At 33.6% G+C, this 27256-nt stretch overlaps 1 protein-coding gene across 2 annotated transcripts in view; it reads left to right on the top strand.

Annotated features, from left to right (window-relative positions):
• Positions 1-17965, top strand: part of KLHL1 (kelch like family member 1) — a 202758-nt gene extending 184793 nt beyond the window's left edge. For both annotated transcript variants that reach the window (XM_027739034.2, XM_027739035.2), the window contains 3 exons: positions 11483-11695; positions 15640-15811; positions 16803-17965. In XM_027739034.2, coding sequence (XP_027594835.2) covers positions 11483-11695; positions 15640-15811; positions 16803-16862 — 445 coding nt within the window. In that variant the 3' untranslated portion in view covers positions 16863-17965. The remainder of the gene's footprint in view (positions 1-11482; positions 11696-15639; positions 15812-16802) is intronic.
• Positions 17966-27256: the final 9291 nt, after the last annotated feature.

Here is a 27256-nt window from a genome sequence, read left to right on the forward strand (position 1 = left end):
CACAAATAGGATGTTTAATAGTATATATGTGAATTGACAGGTCTTGTGTTTGAAGAAATTCAATGTGAAAGTGAAAGAAGCCCAGTACCTTGTGAGCACAGAGAAAGAGAAATCTGTGGACAAAGAAAAGGAAATGCTACTGAATAATACATAAACTGTTGCTAATAATGGAAATACTTACGTTTTTTGGATTACTGTGTGGAAATCTGGTCATGCATATTGAAGGAAGTTTAACTGAAAGTGCAAATGCTATATAGGGTGTACCATGACTATCAAGAATGCCTGTCATACCAAAGAAAAGCAACAAAACTATTACAGTTGGCAAAGGAATAGATGCATAAAAATAGCTAAAATTCAGGTGAGAAAGTAGAGATGGAATTAAAATAATACAGAGACAACAAGAACATGTACACAAAACTCTCTTCAGTTCTAAATGCATGTTTATTGGTTAACAGAAAGGGTTATGTATTTTCATGCAACACCAAGAAGGAGAATTTTCCTTTTCAGTAACATTTTTGTTTTCCCAAGTCAGCAATTGGTTCTGTGTACCACTAACAATGTGTAGTGAGGCTTTGGAGATTCCATCACCTTCATCCTCATGTGTTTCTTATAATCAAACAGTACATATATAAATATAATTATTTATTGTTAATTTGATGTCTTTATCAAATTTTAACACCTGGTAGGTGTTGTAGGACTTGCCACCGTAGAATATCATGGGATGAAACATGGTCTTGATCTGGAAACAGCACCATCCTTTCCACCTTGTTAACAACCTGTTGCACAGACTGGAAGAGAAAGAGTGCATGAACTTTCTCAGATCAGCAATAAATATGAAATATTATTATATATATTATATATAATATAATTATATAAATATGCAATAAGTAAAAAAAAAGAAATGCAAAATTGAGATTTACACTTTGAAAAAACTGTGAGGATGCTGCTTTTTATATGCAGATAACAAGTCAAAAGTTGGGATGATTTATTTGAATTGTTCTTTGGGGCTGACATAAGTGGTGTATAACTAGTATGCAATGTATACTATGTAAGACTACTGTTCTACAGTTTTCAGCAGATAATACTGAAGCAATAGTACTGTTCTACACTGTAAGTTAGAAGCAAGTATGAGTATGAAAAGTATGAAAAATTCCTATCTTTTCCAGAAGTTTTTAAAAATTGTCACATACTATTTCAAGAATATGTCGTAATTTCTTTATTTTTAAACTAGAGAAAAAAAAATCTAGTTGACACTTTCAATCCAATAGGTACTAATCCTTAAAATGTAGTTGCCTCCAAGACTACCATGGCTATTTATTAACCTTCTATAAACTCTCTAATACACAAAACATATATTCTCTAAGAACACTAAACCTTTACACTAGTCTAATTTAATTCCATTTCAGAACATGTTTTATGCTAATAATGTAACTCTAAGTAAAAATGAAATTAATTTTACACACTTTCCTCAGGAATATATACACCTTGAAGACATTCTGTGTATCATACAGATTCGTGTTATTCCAACTATTTGTGTGACACTGCAATAACTGAAATTTTTCTAGATTGTCCCATTATATGGCCATAAAAACTGCATTACAAAAAACATTCCTCAATTTCTACTTCTGTGTTCTAAATTATCAAGATTTTTTTGGAGCAACTGTAGCTTTCATGGCAAAAAGTCTGGCCCTTTACCTTTGATCTCCTTAACAAATATCAATAAATCTGTGTTAAAAAAGGATGAAATACTCAGCTGTTGATCTGATCTGCAGGTTGACTATAAATGATAGAACATCACAGCAGTACCTTAAGTGTCAAAAATAATGACTGTGACACACATTGGCAAACAGTTCGATCTCATGGCAACATCTTGTGGAATTCAGGCGAAGGGGGTCCTGCCCTTTATTGATTGCCACATCCTCAAAGATGTGCTATAGTAAACTTGATATTTCCACCTACTGCTGTTGTTTTTATTAGATATCACACACTATTGTTCTATGATAGATGACAAAAAGCAAGGAGTTGTTTAATCTTAACTTTTAAAAATAGAACTGTTTCAAGTACTCTTTCAAATAATGTTTTACTCTTATTTGAGAAAAAGAAAAGTTTTACAAGTATTCAATGTGTCCGAAGAACAGTAAAAGAGCAAGGAGAAATGCTGCAAGAGAATATTATTCCTCATAAATATCTATCTGACTTATATGTGATTCTTTTAAGAAAGAGGAATCAATGTATTTTTATTATTATCATTAGTATTAGTATTTTTATTACAGTTATTTTTATAGTCACCTTCTGCATTTAGGCACTGCACAATGAGAGAATGAGAAAGGGGATGCTGTGAACTTGCAGTTGCTTTTAAATTATTATGGTGAGTTAGTCTTGGCTAACAGTCAAATGCCCGCCCACCTCCCACTCCTCTCCTTCTTTAGACAGGGGGAGAAAATAGGCTGAGAAAACCCATGGGTTAAGATAAAGACAGCAAGATCACTTACCAGTTACTGTCACAGGCAAAACACACTTGTCGTGGTGAAAATTAATGCAATTTATTGCTAATAAAAATAGATTCTGGCTAGTGAGGAGCAAAAACAAATTTTAAAATACCATTTTTCTTCATCACTGTCCCAGACTCAACTTATGTCTTATATAGTCCTATAGCCCCACTCCTGACTGGTGCAGGGGAATGGGGAATGGGGGTTGTGGTCACCCCATAACTACCTCTATCTGCCACTACTTCTTCCTCATGCATTTCCCTTGCTCCATCATGGGCTCTCCATGGGCTGCAGTTCTTTGGGAAATAACCTGCTACTCCAATGTGATGTCCTCCACTGGCTGCACTGCCTGTGACTGGTGATTATTTTAAGCAGGGAAATTAAATGCAAATGCTATAGGCAGGATGCATAAACTGACCCAGAGACATTTTCTTTTATAGGAACAAAGCCCTAAACATAGGTCCTCTTAATCCAATCCAACATCTTTAAAACTGGAGTTGTTTGGAAAGCCTCATCTTTCCCCATCAATTATGTTTCCATCCTTTTTTGTGTTTACCTTAGTGATATGTTTTCATTTTTTTTTTTCATATTTTTACTGAAAGACAGTCCAACATTAAAAAAATGTTATTTTGTGGTTACATCCTTTATGAAATTATTTATTGTCAATTGGTAGTGTCAAATTTTGTCTCTTGCTTAACTACAACAGATAGAATTCAGAATGGCTTCTACATTCTATTAATTCTATTTAAACATTCATAGAAATTGAACATACTAATGATATTTTTTTTTATAAAAATGCATCTGTATATACATGTTTACTAATTTTCTCTTCATACCCATGCAAATTCATTTGTTACATTTTCAACTTCACTTGTGAGGTGGAGAGTCTTTAATAACTATCTAGCTTTGGGCATTTTTTTAATATTTGTTTATTTATATTCATTACATTCATTCACTTCCACCAGTTTTGCAATAATTGGATTCCTTTAGTAATGGATTTTCATTAATTGGATTATTGTTTCAGCAGTGCTTTTCCAGCCATTTTTCTGTTCTGTTTTGAATGGGAAACAGAAAGCTGGCCAACAGAGATGTTGGCATATGTGAAGTGGAATGTTTTGTTTTCAGGTCACTTAATGAGAAAAGCTAGAATGAAACTTGTGTTATTTAGATCAGTATTGTGCCTATGGTAAATTGCTTTAGTTTAATATATGTTTTATGATCATTATACACTCTTATGACGTGACTATCAGAAAATTTAGGTTGCTGAACCTTCATTTTTAAGAGAAATGGCAAAATTCAAACCAAATTAGTGTGTGCACAGGAAAAGTTCTCAAAATTGTCTTGTAGTTAGTCACCCACCAAGAATATATTTGCTGTGTACTGACCTTGGAGAGGCAAAGGTTAATAATTCCACAAAGTCCTTAACAGCATTCAGTGTTTGGCACAAGAGAATTAGCAATGTATTACATTCATATAACCACTTACAAAACTTGATTGCGTGGCTGATTATAAGCTCCTCCAGGAGTTCTGCTTCTATGCCTTTCATGCATCATATAATAAACTATCTGTGGTATTTTCTCTTAGCAGAATCATTAAGGCTTATTACTAAATCAAAGTGCTTGTCTGATCTTTTGTGCTTTTGCACACGAATTCATATTTCCTACATAGGGGTCCCATGCAGCTCAGTGAATGTACAATTCAATTCAAAGTGCAACATATTCTCCCCTTTTCAAGCAAGATTTAACTTGGTATTTTACATTCAGCCTGTACCATAGGAAGTAACCTACAGAGGTTTACTTCTTTCTATGTGGTTAGGCTAGCCCTAAGAAGATACAAGTTAGATAAGTACATGTGACCCTTACAAGAGGACAATGAAAACTCATGACACGTTACAGTAAACCCACTATTCTTTCAACAGTCCAAGGCAGACACATACGCACCTAGGATGCATTGCTCTTTAGAACCTAAGTGATTGTTAGGAGACATGGTAGGTGCTAAAGACATTGCTGAGCTGCAGGGTGGGAATTCGATCAGCCTTTTTTCCTCGTGATCTCCCGGGCAGATGGAGCTCGTCAGCCCTGTAAGGCCATCCATCTAAGAGAAGGTCACTCTAAACAAACCTACGTCCAGAGGACCTCACTGCCACTGTCCAAGCTCGCTCGGCCCCGGCAGATGAACCTCAGGATTAAAGGGTGGGCTCAGTTCAGCGCACACTGTGTCTCACCTAAAAAATCCACTGCGCAGGTTCGAAGGGTTAATGACCCTTCCCAAATCTTCGCTCGCGAAGACTGGCCATACATACTGTGTCCAAACTCCCACATGCTCAGACCACATTTCTGTTTTAAATGTTTACTGCGCATCTACATCTTTTAGTGTGCGTGCCCCCAGTATGCACTTCTCTTCATCCATTACCCATACAACAAAACTTTTGGACTAGTTGACTGTTCATTGTTATGCAGCTAGCATGACTGTCATTCGCTATAAGGTCTGTCATTCAGTTTTTGTAATAAGGAACATTTTGTCTATACTACATAGTTCTTTTTTTTTCTGTAAGTTTTGTGATGAACAACAAATTCTACATAGATAATGCATATGATATAGTATGTATGCATTAATTTGGACATATATGGGTACCTCAGACCAAGCAAACATAGTTAGTTAACTCACTCAGTCCTAATACCTGGCAGGAAAAGGCAGTAGGGTCACTCCATCTAACTTAAGCTTTTAAATGTAATGTATGCACCAATCTAGACAGCGGGAGGCAATGTGGATAATGCCTAGAAAAATTCACAGCCTATTTTTTAATTGTGCAGCTTCCAAAATTAAGCACAGACTTTTAAAAAGCATTCAGACATCTCTTGTGGCTACAAAAGGTGTTAGCATCCTATATTCAGGATTATTCTGAAAGTCTGGCTTTTCATTATTATCTTTTAGTGGGAGATGAAGTATATACACATATGCATTCATATGTGTATTTTCATATGTATGCACATACTTCCTTATTTCCACATATGTTTAAATCTGAAAGGATATTTAAAAATATAAATCTTACAGAAATTAAAGAAATCTAAATATCTAATTTAATACTCAACTAGATATCTTTATGGGCAACAGCCCTTACAGCTGTCAAATATCTGCTGTACTCAGCAGAACAGAATACCATACCATCTCCACTCTTAACTTTTTATTTTTTTCCAGTTTGAAGCTTGATTACCTTCTTAATGACTAATATTGAGGTAAAATGAAATTCCTTTTGACTCAGTAGACCAACTTCAGCTGAATCTTACATTAGTGGTTGAATTCGCTGAACTGAGAAGGATTTGTTCATTGTGAAGGTCACAGACTAAATGATCTAAGACTTTTTTGTGAGTCATCCATATAATTGCAATGCATGCATAATTTTCATACTTCAGTAACAACTAGGGAACTGGATCAATATTATTAATTAAAAGAGGTATTATTATGCTATAAATGTGATTTTTAAATCTGAAGTAACACTTCAGAATTTTCGCCAAACTACCAAGATAAGAAAGTATGACTGAAACCATTATATTTCCCATCTGTGCAGTTTTTTTCTCATGGCTTTTGTTGCTTGAGGTTATCTTTGCTCTTGTGCCTTATTGATGGATCAGTTATTCTTTTACTAATCCATTTGAACTAAGAAAAATACCTTAACTGGCATACTTAATTACAGTCATATAAGGAGAAAAATGTATGTTGCAAACTGTGAGCTTTCTGCCCACAATATTCTCACTGACTACAAGCAAATAGTTTTAAATCAATATTTTATGAATGACATGGATATTTTGCCTGATGCTAAAATACAGCAGTGCTTTTCCCTGTCAGAAAATTCATGCTGTCACATGTCTACTTCCATAAGAGACCCCCTACATCATGTACCTAACTATAGAGTGTCTCAGATTTATCTTAGGAAGTAATTAGCTACTATTAATGAATTTTATAAAACTCTTTTGCAATAGGAAGAATAACAAACCTTTCAAAGTCTAACTCACAAGTTATCAGCCTTAGAATTTTTCTGTTGAAAGTTTTAAAATCTTTTCTCTGTTCTTACTATGTTTTACTGTAAATGTACTTTGACCTATAAATAAATTTATAACTTAATTTAAATCCTGAGAAGTTATTTCAGGTTTTTTTATAACCATTTTGATGCTACTGATATTTTATGAATATGCTGTTTATTAACTGCTGCTTTCAATTAACCCCTTTTTTCAGAAAGGCAATAATTCTGCATCCCACTATAGGGAAAATCAGACAAACGTTGAAGTTATTCTTCCTTAACTGTAGAAACTACAAAAAGATGTAGATTTTTTTTTAATATTTTAGTCAAAATCATGCAACAGATGGATACTGAGACAGAACAAAATGCAACAACTCTATGGGCTATTATTAAACTCACAAAGAAAATTAATATCATAAACACAGCTCAGTCTAGCACAAAGTAATTCTGTGGATTCAATAAAAAATTCTTATTTACTGACAGATTTACTGTCTGTTTTTTTAATAAATAAGGGAGCAAATAAAGGGCCTTATGCACATCCTGTAGTAAATGATTAATTTACAAAGACTGTTTTGCCTTACCTATCCTATAGCCTGATAAAGTCAAGAATGTTTTTTAACTGATGGAATCTGCATTCTGTCAATGGTCTTGAAGAGATAATGTAGCCCATATAAGTCCAATTACAATTAAAATTGCTTGGAAGAGGTTCTTTCTACTAGGAAACAACAATTTCTAGTGTAGGAAATCAAGCTTTATCATAACAATACTATCCATGGAAAGAGTGTTTTTCTCTCAATATTTTATATCGTAGCATCATAGAATGGCTTGGGTTCGAAGGACCTCAAAGATCATTTAGTTCCAACTGCCCTGCCATGGGCAGAGATACCAGCTGCTAGATCAGGTTGCTCGGGACTCCCATCCAACCTGTCAGTAGTTAATTTTATTGCACTTATTTTATTCCCTTTTTTTTTTTTTTGGTCCAACTCTATATATTTTTACTTCACTACTGCATTACAAGTACATGAAATGCCCTTCCAAATTTACACACAAAAATAAGACTTCATTAATGCTTTCCATTCAGTAAATTGTTGTATTTTCAACTTTTGCAAGTGAACTACATTGTCTTAACCAAAGCAACATGGATAGATACCTTTCCTCTCCTACAGTCTGATTCCTAGGTCAGGTATGGACTGATTCAGCAATAAGATAGCCCAGCATTTCTGAAAAATATTACAGTGCCTTTACTTCTACAAGCAGATATCTTTTGTGGCATGGTAATTCTCTGCTGCTCTTTCAGAGACACTGAAAGGCCAGAAAAGGGTACAAAAGGGCCTAAGCAAAAGGCTGGATAGGGTCTTTGGTATCCACAGTGAAAGAATTTTGAAAAGCAAAACCTCATTAAGAAATGCAGCAAGGGCATGATTCAACTGTTTTCAGCCATACCACCTCACTCAAAGACAGTCTGGTCTTTTGAGGTTGGCTTGTCAAACTGAATTTAAAATTGGCTCTTCTGAGTAGTTATCAAAGGTTTGTAATGGCTAAACTAAGATAAATGCTTTTGATCCAGCTGGTCATGATTTCTCCTAGTGTTTCCTACTTTGAAACCTCTACTGCGTTTTGCTAGCCAATTACACATATAGTTATATATATACAAATGTTCATGAATCTCTTTCCATCTTAGTACAAGAAGTGACAAAACCTTGAAAAGACAAATTTCCAGCTCAGAGGAGGCTGAGCTTGGTCCAATTTTATATCTATGCACAGTGCCTGAATCAGCTGAAATGTAGGACACTTGGGAATAGAAATCCATAACATCTTCACAGGCAGAACTTTTACTATGGAAATAAAATTGCTCAGTACTGAATGCTTTCTTTTCTATGTTCATCTTCCTCTCTAAACAGTGATATATCATTATTATTATTATTATTATTATTATAATTTCAACAGTTTTGATGGGATACACAATGAAAAGCAATTCAGCTAATTCAGAGAATTACATTATACTTTCCTCTATAGAAATTTTACTATAAACCGTTGGCGAGCAAGACAAAGCTAAAAAAAATTGGTTAATTTGAAGTCATCTAACGAAATAGGACCCTGAAGATATGAATGGAAGTAAGACTACTAAATATCTTTGGTTATAAGTATTTCAAAAGTTTCAGTTAGCTGTACAGTATCCTGAATAACCAGTACTTGTTTCAGAGTTACTCTGCATCATTTTAGGCCTTTGTGAATATGGACTTGGAAATTTGGCGGAAGAATGGAAGGGATTCCTGACTGAAGTGTTCTGGCTCAGCCACAACCAGAGCTTTAAATCAATTTATTGAATTTTCAGATTTTTTGTCTGAACTAGACTCCTTTGTGACATAAAAAATTATTTTTATTTTTATAAACTATTCCTTGCTGAGATAGAAACACAGTCAAACTCTAAAATGACAATTCTAAAACCTGGTTTGGAAATTAATTTTGTTCTGAATAGCATAGAGCATTTTAAGAAAAGCTAGGTGGTCCCAGTCACTGACTGAAACTTTTATCAGCTACTTGAGAGCAACATTTGCTATCTTTTTACCAGCAACTCTGGAATACTTTCAGCCATATTTTATTAGCAATAGAGGAATGAGAAAGTGTACTTCACAATCAGCATGGAAATATCAGCTTATAGATTTATTTCAATTGAAAGACAATGGAATAAATGAGAACTTTTCTTGCCAGAAGAAATAAGTAAAGTGGCGAGTATTTAGACTAGGGAAACACAAGATTATTTGCACTGAAGCCTGCAGAAGTGTTGCTGCTTCACATTTTTTTAAATTATGTGCAGTTGTTTAGGTGTCCAAATATTTACTTAGAAATCTATTTGAAAATCTCAGGTTTGTTAACCATGGTTTGTTTATATTTTTAGGTATCAATTCACCTATCTACATGTAATTGTGTACTGCCATTTAAATTGCTTCAGGGTAGCCTACTTGATCTCCAGCAGTCATGCAGTTTTCTCCTTTGTACTATTTGCCATATCTCTCAGCTCACAGGGAATGTCACCATACCTTATATGTCACAAATAAAATTTTATCACTGTGGGTCGCTGAACCAAGTCAGATCTTTGAAGATAAAGATAACAACCTTGCAGACACGTACACATAAATGCTTATATTTACGTTTATATGAATGTAAATGTTTTTGATCACATATTTAAAATTTTTTTTAGTGCTGTTCTGTGTTTCTTATTTTCAGCTGAAGGACAAAAATATGGTTGTGGTTGGTGAACAAAATTGTTCTTTAGGCTCAGCTGCTCTGAGCACAACAGCAATTTAGACACTGTAGACACCCACAGGTTAACACCTACTTATGGGTTTTTTAATGTTGATTTCATCTGTAGATATCCAATAATTGTAAAGAAAGTTAAATGTATTAGGACTAGATCCAAAGAAATAGTTGCAAAAAAAAAATTTACTAAAAAAAATGTGCTTGCTTTAGTATCTCTCATAGAGGAGTATGGATTCTCCTGCGTACTTCAGCCAGAGCACAAGTATGTCTATCAGAAAGAACTGACATGTTCTCATGCTTCAGTGACATATTTATAATAGTATGGTACTTCCTTATTTATCAGACCCCATACCAATGAAATTTAATGGTAAATACACATTTAAATAGCTCTGAATTCATGGAGTGCTTAGGACAGTAAAAGCTTCCAAATGAGTAATTGCTGCACACAGACAGCTTTCACAACCTAAATTGCTTAGTGGTTGGACTTTAAAATAGCGTGTGTTTTTATTAGTTTATCTCCAGGCACTGTAGGAAAGGCAAAAACGTACAACAGTATTCATATAAGAAATGAATGCAGTACAGTATTAGTGGGAAAGAACAATCAGAACTGTTTCCTCCTGGGAACCGTTATAAAAAGTAGACTGTAACAAGTTTCTTGCCTGAAGATAGTTACAAACACAGCATATTTTTTGTTAAACCACATTTTTGTAATTTCAAGTTTAAAATACTTCTCAGAAGTTTTCCATGACTTTCCAACTTACCCTCACAATATATTCTGATGAAGAAAATATACAGTGCCTGGGGGTTATAATTTTCTTACTTGCAGGTAGATACTGTTAGTGTGGGCAAGACTTTTCTTCAATAAAAGCAAGATTCTTGAAACTGAGCTAGCTCTCTTTTAAAAATCCATGTCTAAAACAAAATGTCATACTCCTATCTGCAACACATTTCATATTTGATATCTACTATATTGTATGTGTAAATTCATTCTGAACATGAGCTTGATAGATTCTTTTGTGGAATTTGTCAAATATCAGTTTGAAGACTGACTACAATTTTCCATATCATTTGTATTTTAGCATACCGAGTGCCTCTTTTTTTTTTCTTTTGTCAAGAAAGGCAGAGTAGAAGCTTGTTCTTCTAATTGTTCTGATTCTATTCTAACATTGAATGTATTCAGTATTGTAGTACTATATAAGATAAATTTTAAAATACAGAACAGCAGTTGACAGGGTGTTTCCTACTAGTTTGATGCACAATAAAAACAGAGAGAAGTTATAATAAATGGATAGCATATTTTTTATGTTGTCTGGATTACCAATTGTAAATTAGTGCTTCCACTTTCATCTCACAGATGATAAGCTTAGGCAGCAACCCTGTTTACTTGATTTATAAATCTATAGAGACATATCTTCATGTCACTTGTGGCACCCTTGACTGTGTATGCAGTAATGGAAGAATGAAAATATCCATTACAGAAAGAAATATCTTCCTTTCTATTCAGGTGGGCAAAGAACTAAGTAGCATGTGAGTTTTTTAATAATATCAAAAACATCTATTTGCTCACTATATATAAATCAAATTATTTTAAAATATATTTTTTTCTTTTTTCTGTTGGCTGATGTCAGATAAAAAAACACATACTCCTTGTTTTTATTTCTGCAGTTCTGAGCACTTGTTTTATTAACATTCTTATTTGTGTGGACTTTCTTAGGTTATATTCAGTTGGAGGCCGGGATGGAAGCTCGTGTTTGAGTTCAATGGAATATTATGATCCTCACACAAATAAATGGAACATGTGTGCTCCTATGTGTAAGAGAAGAGGAGGTGTAGGAGTGGCTACATGTGATGGGTTTCTTTATGCTGTGGGAGGCCATGACGCTCCCGCTTCTAACCATTGTTCTCGACTGCTTGACTATGTAGAAAGGTATTCAATTATACGTGCTTTTTTTTAATAGAAGATAATGTCTGGTAGCATAATTTTCTTATGTTTGTGATGGTAAAGTTAAACAGACTTGCTTGAAAAATTCTGTAAGGGTCTGTAAAAGATTATTTCTTTGAAATTTATTGTCTTTCCTTTTTATTCACAGTACTATTATATATTATCATGAACACAAAAGTCCACTCTTTTCACATAGCATTTAAGTAATCTGTTCTTTTAAGGCACTATATTACACATTGCAGAATTATAAACTAAACTTTATAGAGATCAAATTTTTTCCTTGAAATAATTTTGTTTAGAATTTTTGTTTAAATTGTGTTTAGAAATATTTTTTAACTCTAAAAACATAGCTAAGCAAAGAAGAAATAAACAATTGCTTAAGTGATGGATATTCATAGTACAATATATTGTTTCCTTTAGCAACATTGCCACTTTCTAATGTGTTTATATAGGCCTTATACACTGTATTTACAGTACCCTGAGTTTTGCAAGTAGATATTCTACAAAGTCAAGAATATCTAGTAGGGCACTATAGCACAGCTGAAGTGATTATAGCATTCCATTTAAAGGTATTCTTCAAATGTTTCATGAAGGTTTTTTCTGTTTCTGTATGATATAAAATAGAAAAAGGAAAACACACTCTCCAAGTATGTACAGGTTACAAAAGTTATATATGTTTGAGTAGATGGTTTATCTTAATGCACAAGTAAGACTGGTGCTGGGAGAGATTTATCTAGTTATTTATTTTCTGAAGGGGTTAAACTTTAGTTAAATGTCACTTATTGCTTCTGCTGAATCTGGATTGGCATTCAATATTTAATCAAAAAATTATAAGTTAAAACGTACTCCTTATGTTATCCATATGATTTTGATGAATCTTAGACACGTTGCCATCTCTACTGTATATGTAAGAAAAGATCATAGGCTGCCAAATACTTTAGTTTCCATCTCCAGCAGATGGACAGTTAATAAGAAAAATCCTATGATGTAGGATTTTTCCTGTACTCTATGGACTATCTTTGTGGACTTTCATTTATAAGGAACAATGAGCATTTTCAGTGAAATAAATTTATATTAAGAGTACTAGTGACAGTAGTATGAGATCTTTTCAACTACTTCTGCTTATTGGTACTCATAAGGGAGCTCTTCTTTCATTTTTCTTTCTCTGAGAATAAAACCCTTCTGGTATTGAAAATGAACCATCCCATCACATTTGTCTTTTTCAGGGGAGACTGTAACAATGAGCTAAACCACATATCCTTATGCTGTGTTATGTACTGGTATTGGAATGACGTTATACTGTGTTCCTCGTCTAGGTATTTTTCCACTGATAGAAAAAAATGTGGATAATGTACTTCATGAATAGTGAGCTTCGAGACTAAAAGTTGGGACCAACAACTCATAAGACTATTGGCTTATGTAGAGTGGATGTGAATTAACTGGTGGACTCCATTAAAATGGGAAAAAACTCTCCTGGCCCTTCCAGTGGTTGATTAGTTTATAAGATGGCTGGGATTTTATTTTGTGTGTCTGGTTTTTTATTCAAAAATTATACATCATTTTCAAAAAATAAAAACATCTCAATAACTTAGGAAAACAAAGATTAGTGATTACAGTAAGGGTTTTTCTTATACCTCTTTGAAAGTTTTACTTTCTGTAAATATCTAAGACATGTTTTTTAACTAAGTTTCTTCTTCAGTCATTTTGTCATTCTAATACAGCCCGATAGGATGTGCATTATTCAAACATAATTTGCTCCTGGAAGACTGTCAAACCAAACATAATACTTTAAAATTTATATTTGAGGTTTTGCAAATATAGTGACAACAGATATATACTTTTTAAATGCTATTGCTAAAATTCTACTCAATAGTAATTAGGACTTCCAGATTAATCTCTTCTATGGATAACACAATTTTAAAGAATTTCCTATGGATTCAAGCATTCTGATACAAAATAAGAGTTATGTTTTTCTCCTCTTCACAAGCTGGCAAATGTTCTATTCCTTTTTAAAGGTAAAACAACTAATTCCTTTTTAAGAATTATACAATTTTTGACATATTTTGGCATATTTCATAAAGTAGCTTCCTTTTTCAAATGTTACTCAAAACTTGATGGTTGCTAAAAACATAAACATTTAATCTATAGTTTTTCCTCTTCATCTCACCTTGATTTCAAAATTGATTTCTTTCCACATTTCCACTGCTGACATTCACTGGATGGGAAATAGTTTCAGCTAGAGGCATAGGATGCTGTTGCTGAAAAGCTCACAGTCTTTGAAAAAAATCCATTCAAATTTTCCTTTTCTTTTGCTTGTTACATATTCAAGCAATGTTTGAAAGTATTTTCCTCTGAAGTCATGAAAGACATTTATAATATATCTAGATATTTAACTTCAAACTTCTTAAGTAAGGCTAGAAAAATGAAAAATTTTGAATAATAAAATTAGTAAAAGTAAGAAAATTAGAAATTAAAATAAAAACATACAATATGATCAAGGTTACAGATAATTCTTTTATTGTCCAATTTACAGGTTGTATTTATGAACCAAAGGGCTGTTACAAGCAAAGCACTGTAACATTGCTGTTGCAGTACTTTGCTTGTACTAAAAAAAAAGATAAAATTTTTCATTGTTCAAATATGTGAGACTTCAAATAGTATCCCTACTAGTTGCTTAATGCAAATGTCACAGACTGAAATAGTAACAGGTGCTAGAATTTTCCTTTTTTTTCTAAAACTTATATATTTACAGCTTTCTGTAAGATTATTAACTCCTAGTTAATAAAGTTTAGACTATAAGAAAATATATCGAAAGAACTTGCCTCTCCCCCCAAAAAGTTATCTTACAGCTAATATTGTCTCATAGAGCTGAAGGAGAAAGTGGCTCGATACCTAATTTTATGTAACAATATAGTAGGTAGAGGGCCTGTAAACAAAGAAAACGTTAGCCATTATAGAGGAGTTACTTCATTATTATTTTAGAGAAATCATCATGCTCAAAGTGTGACCTACCTTACACTTTTAAGCAACTTAATAAAGTCAGGCAAAGGATTTGTATTTTCTCCACTGATAATCAAGTGATTCTACTACGTGGTAGAGATGGTTAATGACAGATTAAATTAATTCTATCATACTATGATACGGTATTCTATTTTAGTAATATTTGACATCTAAAAATGAGGTATCTAGTTTAACCTAATACTCCAGACATCCATAGTAACAAACTCTCAAAAGATATTTTATTGCTGCTTTATGGATGTCCAAAACAGATACAATGGAATGACTTCTGAAATTAAATAATTTTACATTGTTAATGAGTATCTAAATTAATACCTAGGTTCGATGTTTAATTTTCAAATTACTGTCATTATACAAAAGGAATTTTTCCCTCAGTTTTAAAAATTCAGTGGTGATTACGCCTTAAAAACAGTATTACTTTCCTTACTTGAACAAATAGCGGGAGGAAAATGTAAGTCCTATGCAGTTAAGCATATTCCCTGAATACCTGGGAAAGTTTTCTGGCTGTGAACATTGTATAGTATAATTTCAGAAATTAAAATATAGTGAAATTTAATTTTAGAAATAATGTTTTTAATATGATACAAGAAATATCCTACTTAAAATGTATACATAAATATATGCATACATGCAGATATTGATCATATATCTTTCTCAAATCTCTTTATGACACATTATCCTACAAATACCTTAGTTTATTCTAGAAGATTAGCTGAGCAAAAGTTTCTAATCAACATTTGGGAACACAATAAATCTGTATCTTTTCTTTACTGTTAGGAAGAGTATTTTTGAATAGGATGCTAAAGGATGGTTTTTTCCCCAGGAAAAAAAGGACTATATTCAAGTAAAAATCACCATATATTGACACTTATCTTCTCCCTGCACATCCAGTTTCCTTTCTCTTTTCTCAGATATGATCCAAAAACTGATACATGGACAATGGTGGCTCCACTAAGTATGCCTCGAGATGCTGTTGGTGTCTGTCTCCTTGGTGACAAATTATATGCAGTAGGTGGCTATGATGGTCAAACATACCTGAACACTATGGAAGCATATGACCCTCAAACTAATGAGTGGACACAGGTAATCATAAAGTCTATTTTTTATATTATGCTATATAAATATTATATATTATATACTATTATGGTGCTACCTTTCAGACAAAATTCTTGTTCTGATCAATTTCCATATTAAATTAATTTTTTCATCTTTCTTCATGCAGAAGTAATATCACAAAGAATATCAAAATGGTTCTAGAATTTTAATTGGTAACCAGCATGTCCTGAAGATCCTTCATATGAAAATATGAATTTCATTCTTCTAATATCATTTCATTCTTCTATTCCATTTTCTTCTGTTTGACAGATATTTTGAAATGTTGAACTGCATGTATGTCTTTAATTTTGAACCATAAAAGAATTAATAGGTATAATAGAAATAGTAATATACGCAAGAAGCGGGGGGCAAGTGATTTGGTTGTAGAAGGAATACACTTTATGTCACAGTTTGCTGGAAAGATTTTAATTCATTGCATAGACTTAAAAAGAAACAAAAAATTATTTCAACACTTTTTGTTATTAGTCCTGTTGCAGACTTGCTGAAAAAGTAATTTTTTCCACCGTTGTAGATGTTTACGTCTGAATTAGTCGTCCTAAGTTCTCTTTAAAGTTAATGAAGAAAAGTGCATGCTTTGAAAGCATGATCTTATCCTAAAATAAGCATTTAAAATAGGTGTGATATGTTATACTCAAGAATACTTCTTTTTGAAGTTGTAAAGGGAAGCTTCTGTTGAGAAGCTTAAATGTAGACATACACATAGAAATCCCTTGCGTATCAACAGTTCACAAAATTAATGACAGTTCTAAAATTAATTCCTCTTTCTTCTGTTCTCACACTTGTCAGATGAAAGATATCAGGTAGGAGTAAGTAATTTTTAAAACTACAATACTAGAGCAGTGTGGTTTGTATTTATTTTTAGTGGTTTTGAGCATTTTAGAATAATGTTGACACAGCACATTGGCAATTATTGCATGGCTTGTTCCTGTTCAGTTAATTTCTATCTGTTTTTCTGCAGATGGCATCCTTAAATATTGGAAGAGCTGGCGCCTGTGTTGTAGTCATCAAACAACCATGACTTTGTCAGCACTGCTTAGGATTTTACTGACTGTGAAATGATTATTTTTCTATGAGACAAAGAGAATGATAATTTCACAAGAACAAGGGTTTGCACAGTGAATACTCGAAGTTTGAAAGTGAGAAAGATTAAGTATTTATGTCCTATAAAATCGTAAAAACTGTTCACAGTCAGTGGACAAGAAAAAAGAAACAGAGTGTGTAGGCGTAAATATGTGAATGTGGAGTAGTAAGCTCAAGTTCTCATGAACGTGTCCTGGAGAACTGGATTAGCAAGGTAAAGCTCTATACAAGGAGCAGAAAGGAACATGAAAACAGTTTTTGTGGCTGCAAGAGAACTGCAGAAACATTAAAGTACATTTAATAAATTTGAAACCGTGGTTTTTGAAAAAGAAAAGTTGATAGTAATATAATTTTTTTCTGTCCACAACCCTCAAATGGGTTGTGGCCTTCTCATTTAAATGGGCAATTTGATTCTTACTGAAGGGAAGAGGTCAAATGGTCTGGATATTCATAATGGCTGAGCTGTCACTCTATAGTAGGAATAAAAACAAAACTAAAAGTAAACTTGTTTTGTATCTTCAGATTGTACCTCCTTGCCAGTTTTAACACGTCTTATAAATTAATCTACTGAATGGGAAGACTGTGTGTTTAATCAAATAATACATAAAGCAATCCTGTGGCTGCACTGGGGCTTTGTTGCAAATATTGGAGTCAAAAGAACAGTTTCCTAATTCTTTCTTAGTCTTATATTCAGTTTAAGCATGTGGGCTCTACTCTCTTTGTTTAATGCATTCTACTGCATGTTAGAAGCTCATGACAAGCTGGAAAATTGATATTGTTCTTTCAGTGCATCATGTATCAGATGAACCCTGACCAGAACAGTCTATAGAACCTCCTCTAATATTTCAAGAGGGAGAAAAGTCCTACATTTTAGTTCTTTCTAATGCTCGCAAATTTTGCCTAGCTAGAGCTGGCAATTTATGACTTTCCACTTATGACTGAGAAAAACTGAGAATAACTCCAAGTAGGCAATTCAGAATAAATGCAAGTGAAATAAGGAAAAATATGCCATTTGATCTAATAAAGTTCATATGGTAAATATGCTAGTGTCATCTGTACTTCCCTTTAGAGTTGATAATTTCTGCCAGTAATGATACTTTGAGCTTTTGCTTTGAGAGTGGATTTAACGCTGATGCTTTCCGTCTGCTCAGCTGAATCAGTTAGAACCTAAGGCCACTAATGGAATATGAAATTCTGCTATTCAGGGAGGTACAGTTTCTGGGAACAATTCTACCAAGTATACTTCTTTAAAGCCCTGCTGATCCTTTAGGAAACATTTCATGGTCCAAAAGCAGAAACCTCACAATCCTCTGTCACTAGCAATTTTGAGAAGTAATTCTGGTTGCACTAAAACCAGTTTTCCAATGGAAACCTTTGAAGCCATTTGAGATGAAAAATTATGTACAGCTTCCAGCTTGGGACATTTTATTTGAAGATATGTCTTTCTGCCTAACAGCATCAGCATGCATGGAGATTGTTGTTTACTGCTGCAAACTGAACTTCAGTTCTGAAGCCTAAGTATACTGTATTAAATCTTTTAAATACCTCTCTGTACTAATTTGAAATCAACCAAAAAATCTTCATATTGGTTTTCTACAGCCACTTGGCTTTTGAATTGTAATTAGTCTTCCACAGGCAAGCATGTCCATTTTTCTCCAACCACAAGAAGCTGTTGAATAAAAGATGTTACCTCTCTAAAGATTTTGCTTCACATAAACACAAGCTTCTAAGACCAAATGAAGAAGATTCTAGCATTATAATTGGAATATTAAGTATAGACATTGGCATTTGGTTCTCCTACACAGATACCTAATGAACTTAGAAACTGAATTTTAATTCTATTCCCAGAACTTTCTTTTGATTACATTATGTCCATACACAATAGAAATATGATTGTTCTACCTATATATTCATCTTCAAAATTGGATTATTTCTATTGATTGTATTCTGTGGCAGATTTGTTTTCTGTGCCTTGTTCATTCTTATCCTCAATTTGTCTTCTATTTTATTTTAGATTCTCAATTTCCTTTTACATTTTTTCCATTTGCCTTTATTTTGCCAAAATGGAACATGATTCTCATGTGAAATTTCTCAGACTATTCCACTTCTCTAATGCTGAAAGAATAAAATTTTTATTTGTTTTATTTAGGTTATGTAAAATCTAGCCACAATAAGAGCCAAAATTGGCTTTCATATTCTTTTTATGCAACTACATCAATATGCTCTGGAGTCTCTTCTAGAGAGAATTTGTGGATAATTTTTTATTAATTTTTTTTCTTACCATTATGTTTACTGTTATTGAAAACAATAATAATTTTACCTTTATTTTCACAGGGAATGCATTTAAATTGAAGTAGTCTATAATTGTAGTCTTGGTTTCTGTGATTCATTAAGACCTGTTTTTTATTTATAAGACTGAAAATCACTTCTGATACACTGAATTGTGCTAAACAATATTACATTTACAGGAAAAGCTGTTGTCTTTTCACAAAACAGATAACCTCATTGTTAGTGATCTAGCATGGTTTCTTTTCTCTCACATAATTTTGAAATCATACTTGAAAACTGATTTCAAAGTATGAAAATCAGAGTGGAATCAGAACTGCAACAAATATTAGTTTCAGTGAAATCAATAACTGAATTCCTCAAAATGCTGCTTTTAAATTTTATAGTTTAATAGTCTAAGTATGGTCTCAAATGTTAGCTTTTTCTCTATATTTCCAACTTTTTTATTCAAGAGCATCAACCAGCTTTATTAGAAAGTCCTTTCCCCCAGGTGGGGCTTTTGGTGTACCAGTGGCTAATAGCCATTCTGGGGCTGGACTAGAGGCTCCAGGTGGTGGGGTGTGGAGTAGTGCACTGGCCCACCTTGGCCGAACTTGTCCTGCCCCCCCCCCCCCAACTTTAGTCATTTTGAGCCAGTAATCATTTTCTCCAGTCTCTCGCAGAAGGGACCTTAAAATCATCTAGTTCCAATCCCTCTGTCATAGGCAGGGAAACCTTTTACTAGGACATGTTGCTCAAAGCCCCATCCAGCCTGGCCTTGAACACTTCCAGGTATGGAGCACCCACAACTTCTCTAGGCAACATGTTCCAGTGCCTCACCAAGCTCACAGTAAAGAATTTCTTCTAATACTTAGTCTAAACCTACTCTCTTTCCTTTCAAAGCCATTACATGCCCTTGCAAAAAACCCCTTTCCAGTTTTATTGAGGCACTTACAGGGTTGCTTTAACGTATCTCTGAGACATCTCCAGGCTGAAAACTCCAACTCTCTAGCCAGTTTTCATAGCAGAGGTGCTCCAGCCCCCTGATTATCTACATGGCCCTCCTCTAGATTTACTTGAATGGATCCAGGTCCTTCTAATGCTGCTGGCCCCAGAGCTGTACACAGTACTCTAGGTGGTGTCTCACGAGAGCAGAGGGGAATAATCACTTCCTTAGACATGCTGGCCCCTCTTCTGATGCAACCCAGGATACAGCTGGCTTTTTGAGCTGCAAGCACACATTGCCAGTTCATGTTGAGCTTCTCATCCAATAACACCCACAAATTTTTCTCCTCATTGCTCCTCTCAATCCATTCTCTACCCAGCCTGTATTTGTGCTTGGGATTGTCCCAGCCCAGCTACAGGACCTTGCACTTGGCCTTGTTGAACTTCGTGAGGTTCATATGGACCCACCTCTCAAACCTTACAAGATCCCTCTCTAGGCTCCAAGTCTCTCTTTCTGCCTCTGTCATTGAACTGGTAGTAGTGAGATAGAGATTTTTCCCCCTGCCCCCCAGAAACTTTAGTTTAAAGTTCTTTCATTCATGACCAAATTTTCTTCTTGGAGTGATTACAGAAGCAATACCTAAAAGACAAAATAAGTGCCTTCCCCAGAAGAGGAAATTCTTATAACGGTGGCAGTGCTTTTAATATTTATTAATAAAATTACTAAAGAAATCATAGAAGAAATGACATTTTTGCAGGGTTTTAATTAGTTATTTAACTGAACAAAATCAAGAAAAATACCATAGCACATTATGCCTCTGTTTTTCAAATTAATTAATATTTCTGATTTAATTCCTTTCAAAATGTTAGATAGTTAAACTTCAAAAATAATTCTCTAGACAATGTTTGAGGCTGTATAAATATGGAATATAATTCAAGTTGAAATCAATAGAAAAAATAATCAAGAAAAATAGGTAATTTTTTTCATGTGACACTTTTGATCTGTTTCTACAAATATTGTAGTGTTAAAAAATCCATTTTGCAAAATAAATACTAACCTTGTGATCCTCTGTTCCTTCTGGAACTGTTGGTTACTTTGCAGTTTTGGACCCTTCCTTTTACTTATTTTTTACATTTACTTTTCATTATTGACAATGATAGATGCTAGAAATATAATCCCCATTAGAAAATATCTACATAGAAAAATGTCATTTACTAGCTAGCACTTTATTATTGACATTATGTGATCCAGTTTTATTGAGAAGTTTTGCATTGAAATCAGTCACAAATAAGACAATAAAAAGATCTGTAGGTAAGAATGTTGTTGCTTTGGCTTTAATTACAACTGTTCAATATGTATTTTTATACATGTTCTTGCAATCAAAATACTAATATTGTTTATAACCAAAAGTAAATTTAAAAAAATCCTTTTACATATAGAACAGTCTTTTATTCATATGAAACTGGTCAAATTATTACGGCAATTTTAGGATGCTTTCAGGGAGTTGCCTGTCTCATAATTTTACTCCATTAAGCTAACATTCATTGATGTAAGGGAATGATTTTGGCATAGACAAAGGATCTTTTCCTTGAGTAACGTTCTCTTCTACAGAAAATTGCCATCAGTTGACCATTATTTTAAATCTACATATGTTAAAATATATCTAGAAAGCTCTATATATTATTCAGATAACTTTTATATATTTAGAAGGCCCAAATAAATTCCCCTAAATATATTTGCCAATGACTTAAACACTTTTAAATTACTTCAATAAAAATAACTCACAAATGAATTTGAAGTTATGCAAGTTTTAATGGCTCAGACCTTGATGTCCATGAGCAAACACTAGAAATACCATGCATTGTGATTATAAATGTAATACAGTTTTTCCACAACAGAATTCACATCTTGGAAGACTTCCTTATTACTGTACTCACAGTGAACCGGGCAAAACAAAATGTGACCTATTATCTATGACTTTGCCCTAGGTATTTCATGAGGAATAAGTAGAGAAGGCATTTCTGAAAAGATTTTAAAAAGCTTTTGTAACTGTTATCAGTAGCAATATTAGATTACATGAATAATCTTGTAATATTCTTCAGCATTATTCTAAATCCAGTGTAAAGCTGCTCAAGTTGATATAACCTTGCATTTCATTCCAAATTCCCTTATATTTCTGCTTCATAGTACATTGGGGATGTATGCTTATGGACAGAGAGACTGCTCAAAATCATTAAATCAGCAAAAGTTTGATTTCCATGTGTAGGACTTCAGCTGTTGAAAATTAAACCATAAGGAAAAATACTACCACAGGTAAGAAATGTAGTGGCAGGGAAAAATACAACCTCAAATCACTGGCTATCCACAGCTTCACCTTGGGGAATCTATGGAACTGCCAAATCCATCACCCTCTAAGGATTACAAAAGTAGTCAAAGCTGAGGTATAAGCAACTTCATCTTCTGAAACCCCATATTTTCCCAGATTTCCTATGATCACATGATGCTTAAAAATGCATAAAACTTACAATAATAATAATAAATCCTCCCTTGCAGAAGTCTAGTACTCCTCAGAATTAGGTCTGTGAACCAGGTTCATGTTCAATCTTCTTCACTTGGAAGGCTAGGTGGGTGTGTTAAGTCTGGTATCTTTACTAAACTGTTTCTGATGAAGCTAACAAAAGTCACTGAAGAGGGCTACCTTTGATGGTCTCCAGGAAGAAATATTGTTCCAAAGGTGAGATATTTCAATTAAACGGATGAGCATTCAGTTTAATCGCCCCCACATAAGTGTCTAATACCATCTGAGATGCCCAAAATTATCTGAATCATCCACATTGGGCTGGCAAGTATGGCACAGATGAAGTTATGAAGGGACAACAGAAGTTCAAAGAGGAAGCTGTAAAGTATCCCAGATGATATTAGATACTTTTTTGTAGATGAATGATTTTGAGTGCAATTCTGTAAAGATTTGGGTGGCATATTTCAGTCACATAGTGGGAAATCTCACATGTAGACATAGTGTGGAAAAAGACAACCTTTGGGTTGGGGTTCTGGGTTTTTTCTTGTTTCTACATCTGTATATTTTCCAGGCCATCAATTAATTTAAAATGGTCATTTGTTCCATTTCAAAGGAAAAACAGAAAGAAGACTTGCAATAGCAGCATGAATGAATAAATATCCATTTCATAATTTAGAGTATATAGGTATCTACTATGTAAATGTCCACATTAGAATTGTACATCAAAAGCTTTTCCTTATCACTAGAATAGAAAAATCAATATTTCCAGGACATGATTCATCTCATTCTAAAGGTGAAATAAATCACACTTTAAAAGTGTGTTTCTCTCTATTGACTGCAAAAGTCCCTAAAATTACTAGTTCAGACAGAAATAAGTTGGTTAAGATGAATCTCTAAACTCTGATGAATGCCTAGAAGGAACTGGCCACACAAACATTTATTTCCAATAACTATGACAGAAATTTAATTTAGAATATAACTGCAAGACTCAACTGTGCACTGAACAAAACCAATATCCCTGTTCTGAAATCCCTGTTATAATAATTTTGAGCACCCAGATGACATACAAAAGAAGTTAAATATAGCTCTTTGTTAACATAGGAGAGAAAGTATTTAGAAAATCGTAGCTACAGGCCCCTGTTACCTAAGGTTTAGATATCCTAGATGTCAGGGATAAGGGAGCAATTTAATACTGTAAGCTGCAAAACATGTCTATATAATTAAAATTTAGAAGCCTTCAGAACATAAAAGAGGATTATTTAAAAGCATAGGATTGCTGTAAACAATGGGCGTCAGTTATTCCATGGCCCTTGGGTAGGAAGAGAAAAACTGGAGAAAAGAAGACACCTCCCACCAGATGGGTCATCTCATCCAAATACAGGCATACAAATAGATCACCTTCTTGAAATGCATGGTTTTCCTCTTTGATTTATAAAGGTGCCTATGAGACTAACCCAGATTTAGGTACCTAAATTAGTAGAAATTCTAACAATGAATTGTAGAAAAATGTCAATAGTATGATCCATCTGAAACTGTAAATCTACTTGACTTTCTTACAGATTTATCACAAATAGTTTATACCATGCTGCATATTCATTGACAGCTCTATAAACAATTAAAGAGATATATTTTTTTAATTAAATGCAACTTTTGAAATAACAGATCTATTGTACAGCTATTGTAGGTAAATTTATTTGGTGGTTTTATGCAACTTCATAATCTCTCTTTGTGCAGTTCTGAACAACCAATGGATTAATTGTTCATTTCATTACAAATTGTGAATGTTTAGCACCTTTTAAAATCACAAACCATTTTCTTTGCTCTTTAAAATCAGATGTTTATTTTTTATTCCATTTTGAAAAATTGTGGCTATATTTTATATAAGACATATTTATGTCACACATGTTTATGTGTCTGGAACCTTGCAGAAAAATACAAGTCAGCATTCTGCTGGAATGAGATTACAGAACACATAATCTTTTAAAAATGCATTTTTTATGTCAGGAAACTAACATATCTTTGGTTATATTTAGTTGACTTTAGGGAACTGACTCAGAGTCATTAAAAAATACATAAAGAAAAAGAAACTAAACTTTTCACTGATTTTACTTGCTTGACTGCTGTCTTTCTCTTCTTCCCTCCTAAAAAGCAACCACAAAAAAAAGCAACCAAATATGCACAGATAAGTTCTCTGTCCTTCTAATTTCAGTGTCCATTCATTAACTCATACTGTCATAAATTCTAATTAATTGTAAAATTAGAATTAGACAGAGGAAAAGTTGCAACCAAAATGGCACAGAAGTAACTGTTACACAGAATTTCTTAACTGGGGGGGTAGGGGGTGTAAAAATAATAATTTTTCTAGAGTGGTCTAATCAACACACAGTGTCAGCAGATTTGTGCTAATGGATGACTCATTCCTTAACTGAAAAGCTTCTGCCTTTACCTTGCATACCAAAAGATCTTGTATCAGATTGTGGCTGCTTGCTCTGCATAAGAGACTGGAAACTGAGGGCTGAGTCTTCACTGCAAGTGGGACATAGTTAAAGCAGTAATGGTGTGGTAACAGCATGTCATAAATATGAACTTTCCAGTGCCATCGTTTGAAAGTGCAGCTGTGTCGAATTGGTCCAGTCAGGAGTTCTGAAGTTTTAGTTGAAAACAAAATTAGTATTTAAGAAGTATCTTAGGATGTTGAGGTATGAGTATATTTAGTATGGCAAGGAACTACAGAGCAAAGTAAGTGTACAGTTGTTTGGAATCTAAGATAATATATACATCAGGAAAATATATAAATATTGTTGTAAATACATTCAATTAAGCTGTCCTCAGTTTTGCAATATTTGCAGAGCAGTTTACTGGATGTTATGCTTTTACCGTGATTCTGTTATACCTTGGACATGTATGTATAGAATGCAATTGAAGACAATAGAGCACAATATTAAACTCGTAACCTGACTTTGTTCGACACAATTTGCTTCAAAGTTTGAATCTTGAAAATATCACTGTACAAAAATAAATATGCCTGGTTTTATGTGTTGCAGAGGTGATTCTTTTATGTGGATATGGTGACACAATTAGGTGTTTAGCTTGCATATTTTAAACTTGCCCATACACAATTTTCCCAAAAGGCAGGAATCTTAAGACTCTCATAAATATTAATATTTGTCATTTATTCTTTTCTAAAGTCAGACAATAAAGACTATAATGGAATGACAAATAATATCATCAACAATTCAGACTTTCAAGGTTTTTTGATCTCCTTTTATAGGAAACATAATGAAAGAACTTATTTCCCTCAAAAATTAAAAATGTCTACATAGAGAAATATGTAGTTCAGGATTTAATTACAGTAAGAGACATGAATTGCAAGTGAGTCTGGGTGCTGTTTAATATGATGATCAATAAAAAAATAAATTCCTAGTGGAAAGAAATATACCTATTCAGGCAAAACAACTATCTTGAATCACACACATTTGGAATGGTTTAGTACCTAAAATGTTAACCTGGGATACAAAATAAATCTGTGTTATAAGACCTATGAGTAATTCATATTTCTTGAGCCCACCTGTACATTCATCTTACAGTGAGATGCAGCTGCACTCTATCGTATGGTTAGACAGTTCAGATTGACTGAGATTCAATCTATTTGTTTCCTCAGTTTTTTTCTATGACCTGTGAGAATCATGTATTCCTTGTTCTTAAAATCCATTCCCCCACTCTGTGAGTATGTAGGAATCATACTGTATACTTAACACACACAAGATTTATGAGAAGATACACTAAAATGTGCTGAGGAAGATATGAGAGGGATGCATGACAGGTTGAAGGTTCTTCCGAAGTCAAATTTGAATAGAGACTCTTGAAACATGAAGAATGCATGTACTAGAGTTTTCATTAAGTAATTTCAAACTCCTTAGAGAGACAAATATTTTAGACATGAGTGCATCAATAAGCACGAATTTTGAATAACTGATATCAGACTTTCTGCAGGGGACAGATTAAATGCAGATACTTTGTTGAGAACATATTTTTCTTTGCATTTATCTAATGTATTTTAGATGAGGGTTGAAGTGTCAAAATTCTCCTTTACAAGATATGTTAGAAAATATTTAAGCAAGAAATTCTCTTTGTGTTCAGCTGAGTTTAACTTTTGATACAATGGACCTTTGCCATATAAATTACTTTTCTCATGGTCTCAACATTTCTCTTGAGTAATATACAGTCAAACAGTGGGTAATTGTTTCTGATTCAAAGTAATGAAAAGGAAGTTGCCAAAAGTGGCCGTAAGTTATATTCTACATAGTGTTAATTCGTGTAATTTTTGATCTGCCAGTAAAGTACATGTCAAACCTAGAATCATAGAATCATAGAATCATAGAATCGATTGGGTTGGAAAAGACCTCCGAGATCATCGAGTCCAACCCTTGGTCCAAATCCAGTCCATTTACTAGATCATGGCACTCAGTGCCACGTCCAATCTGCGTTTAAAAATCTCCAGGGATGGTGAATCCACCACCTCTCTGGGCAGCCCATTCCAATGCCTGATTACTCTCTCTGTAAAGAATTTTCTCCTGATATCCAACTTAAATTTCCCCTGGCG

This window comes from Pipra filicauda, unplaced genomic scaffold (genome assembly GCF_003945595.2).
Source record: "Pipra filicauda isolate LSUMZ 115617 unplaced genomic scaffold, ASM394559v2 scaffold473_size681673_pilon, whole genome shotgun sequence".
NCBI classification, from domain to species: domain Eukaryota; kingdom Metazoa; phylum Chordata; class Aves; order Passeriformes; family Pipridae; genus Pipra; species Pipra filicauda.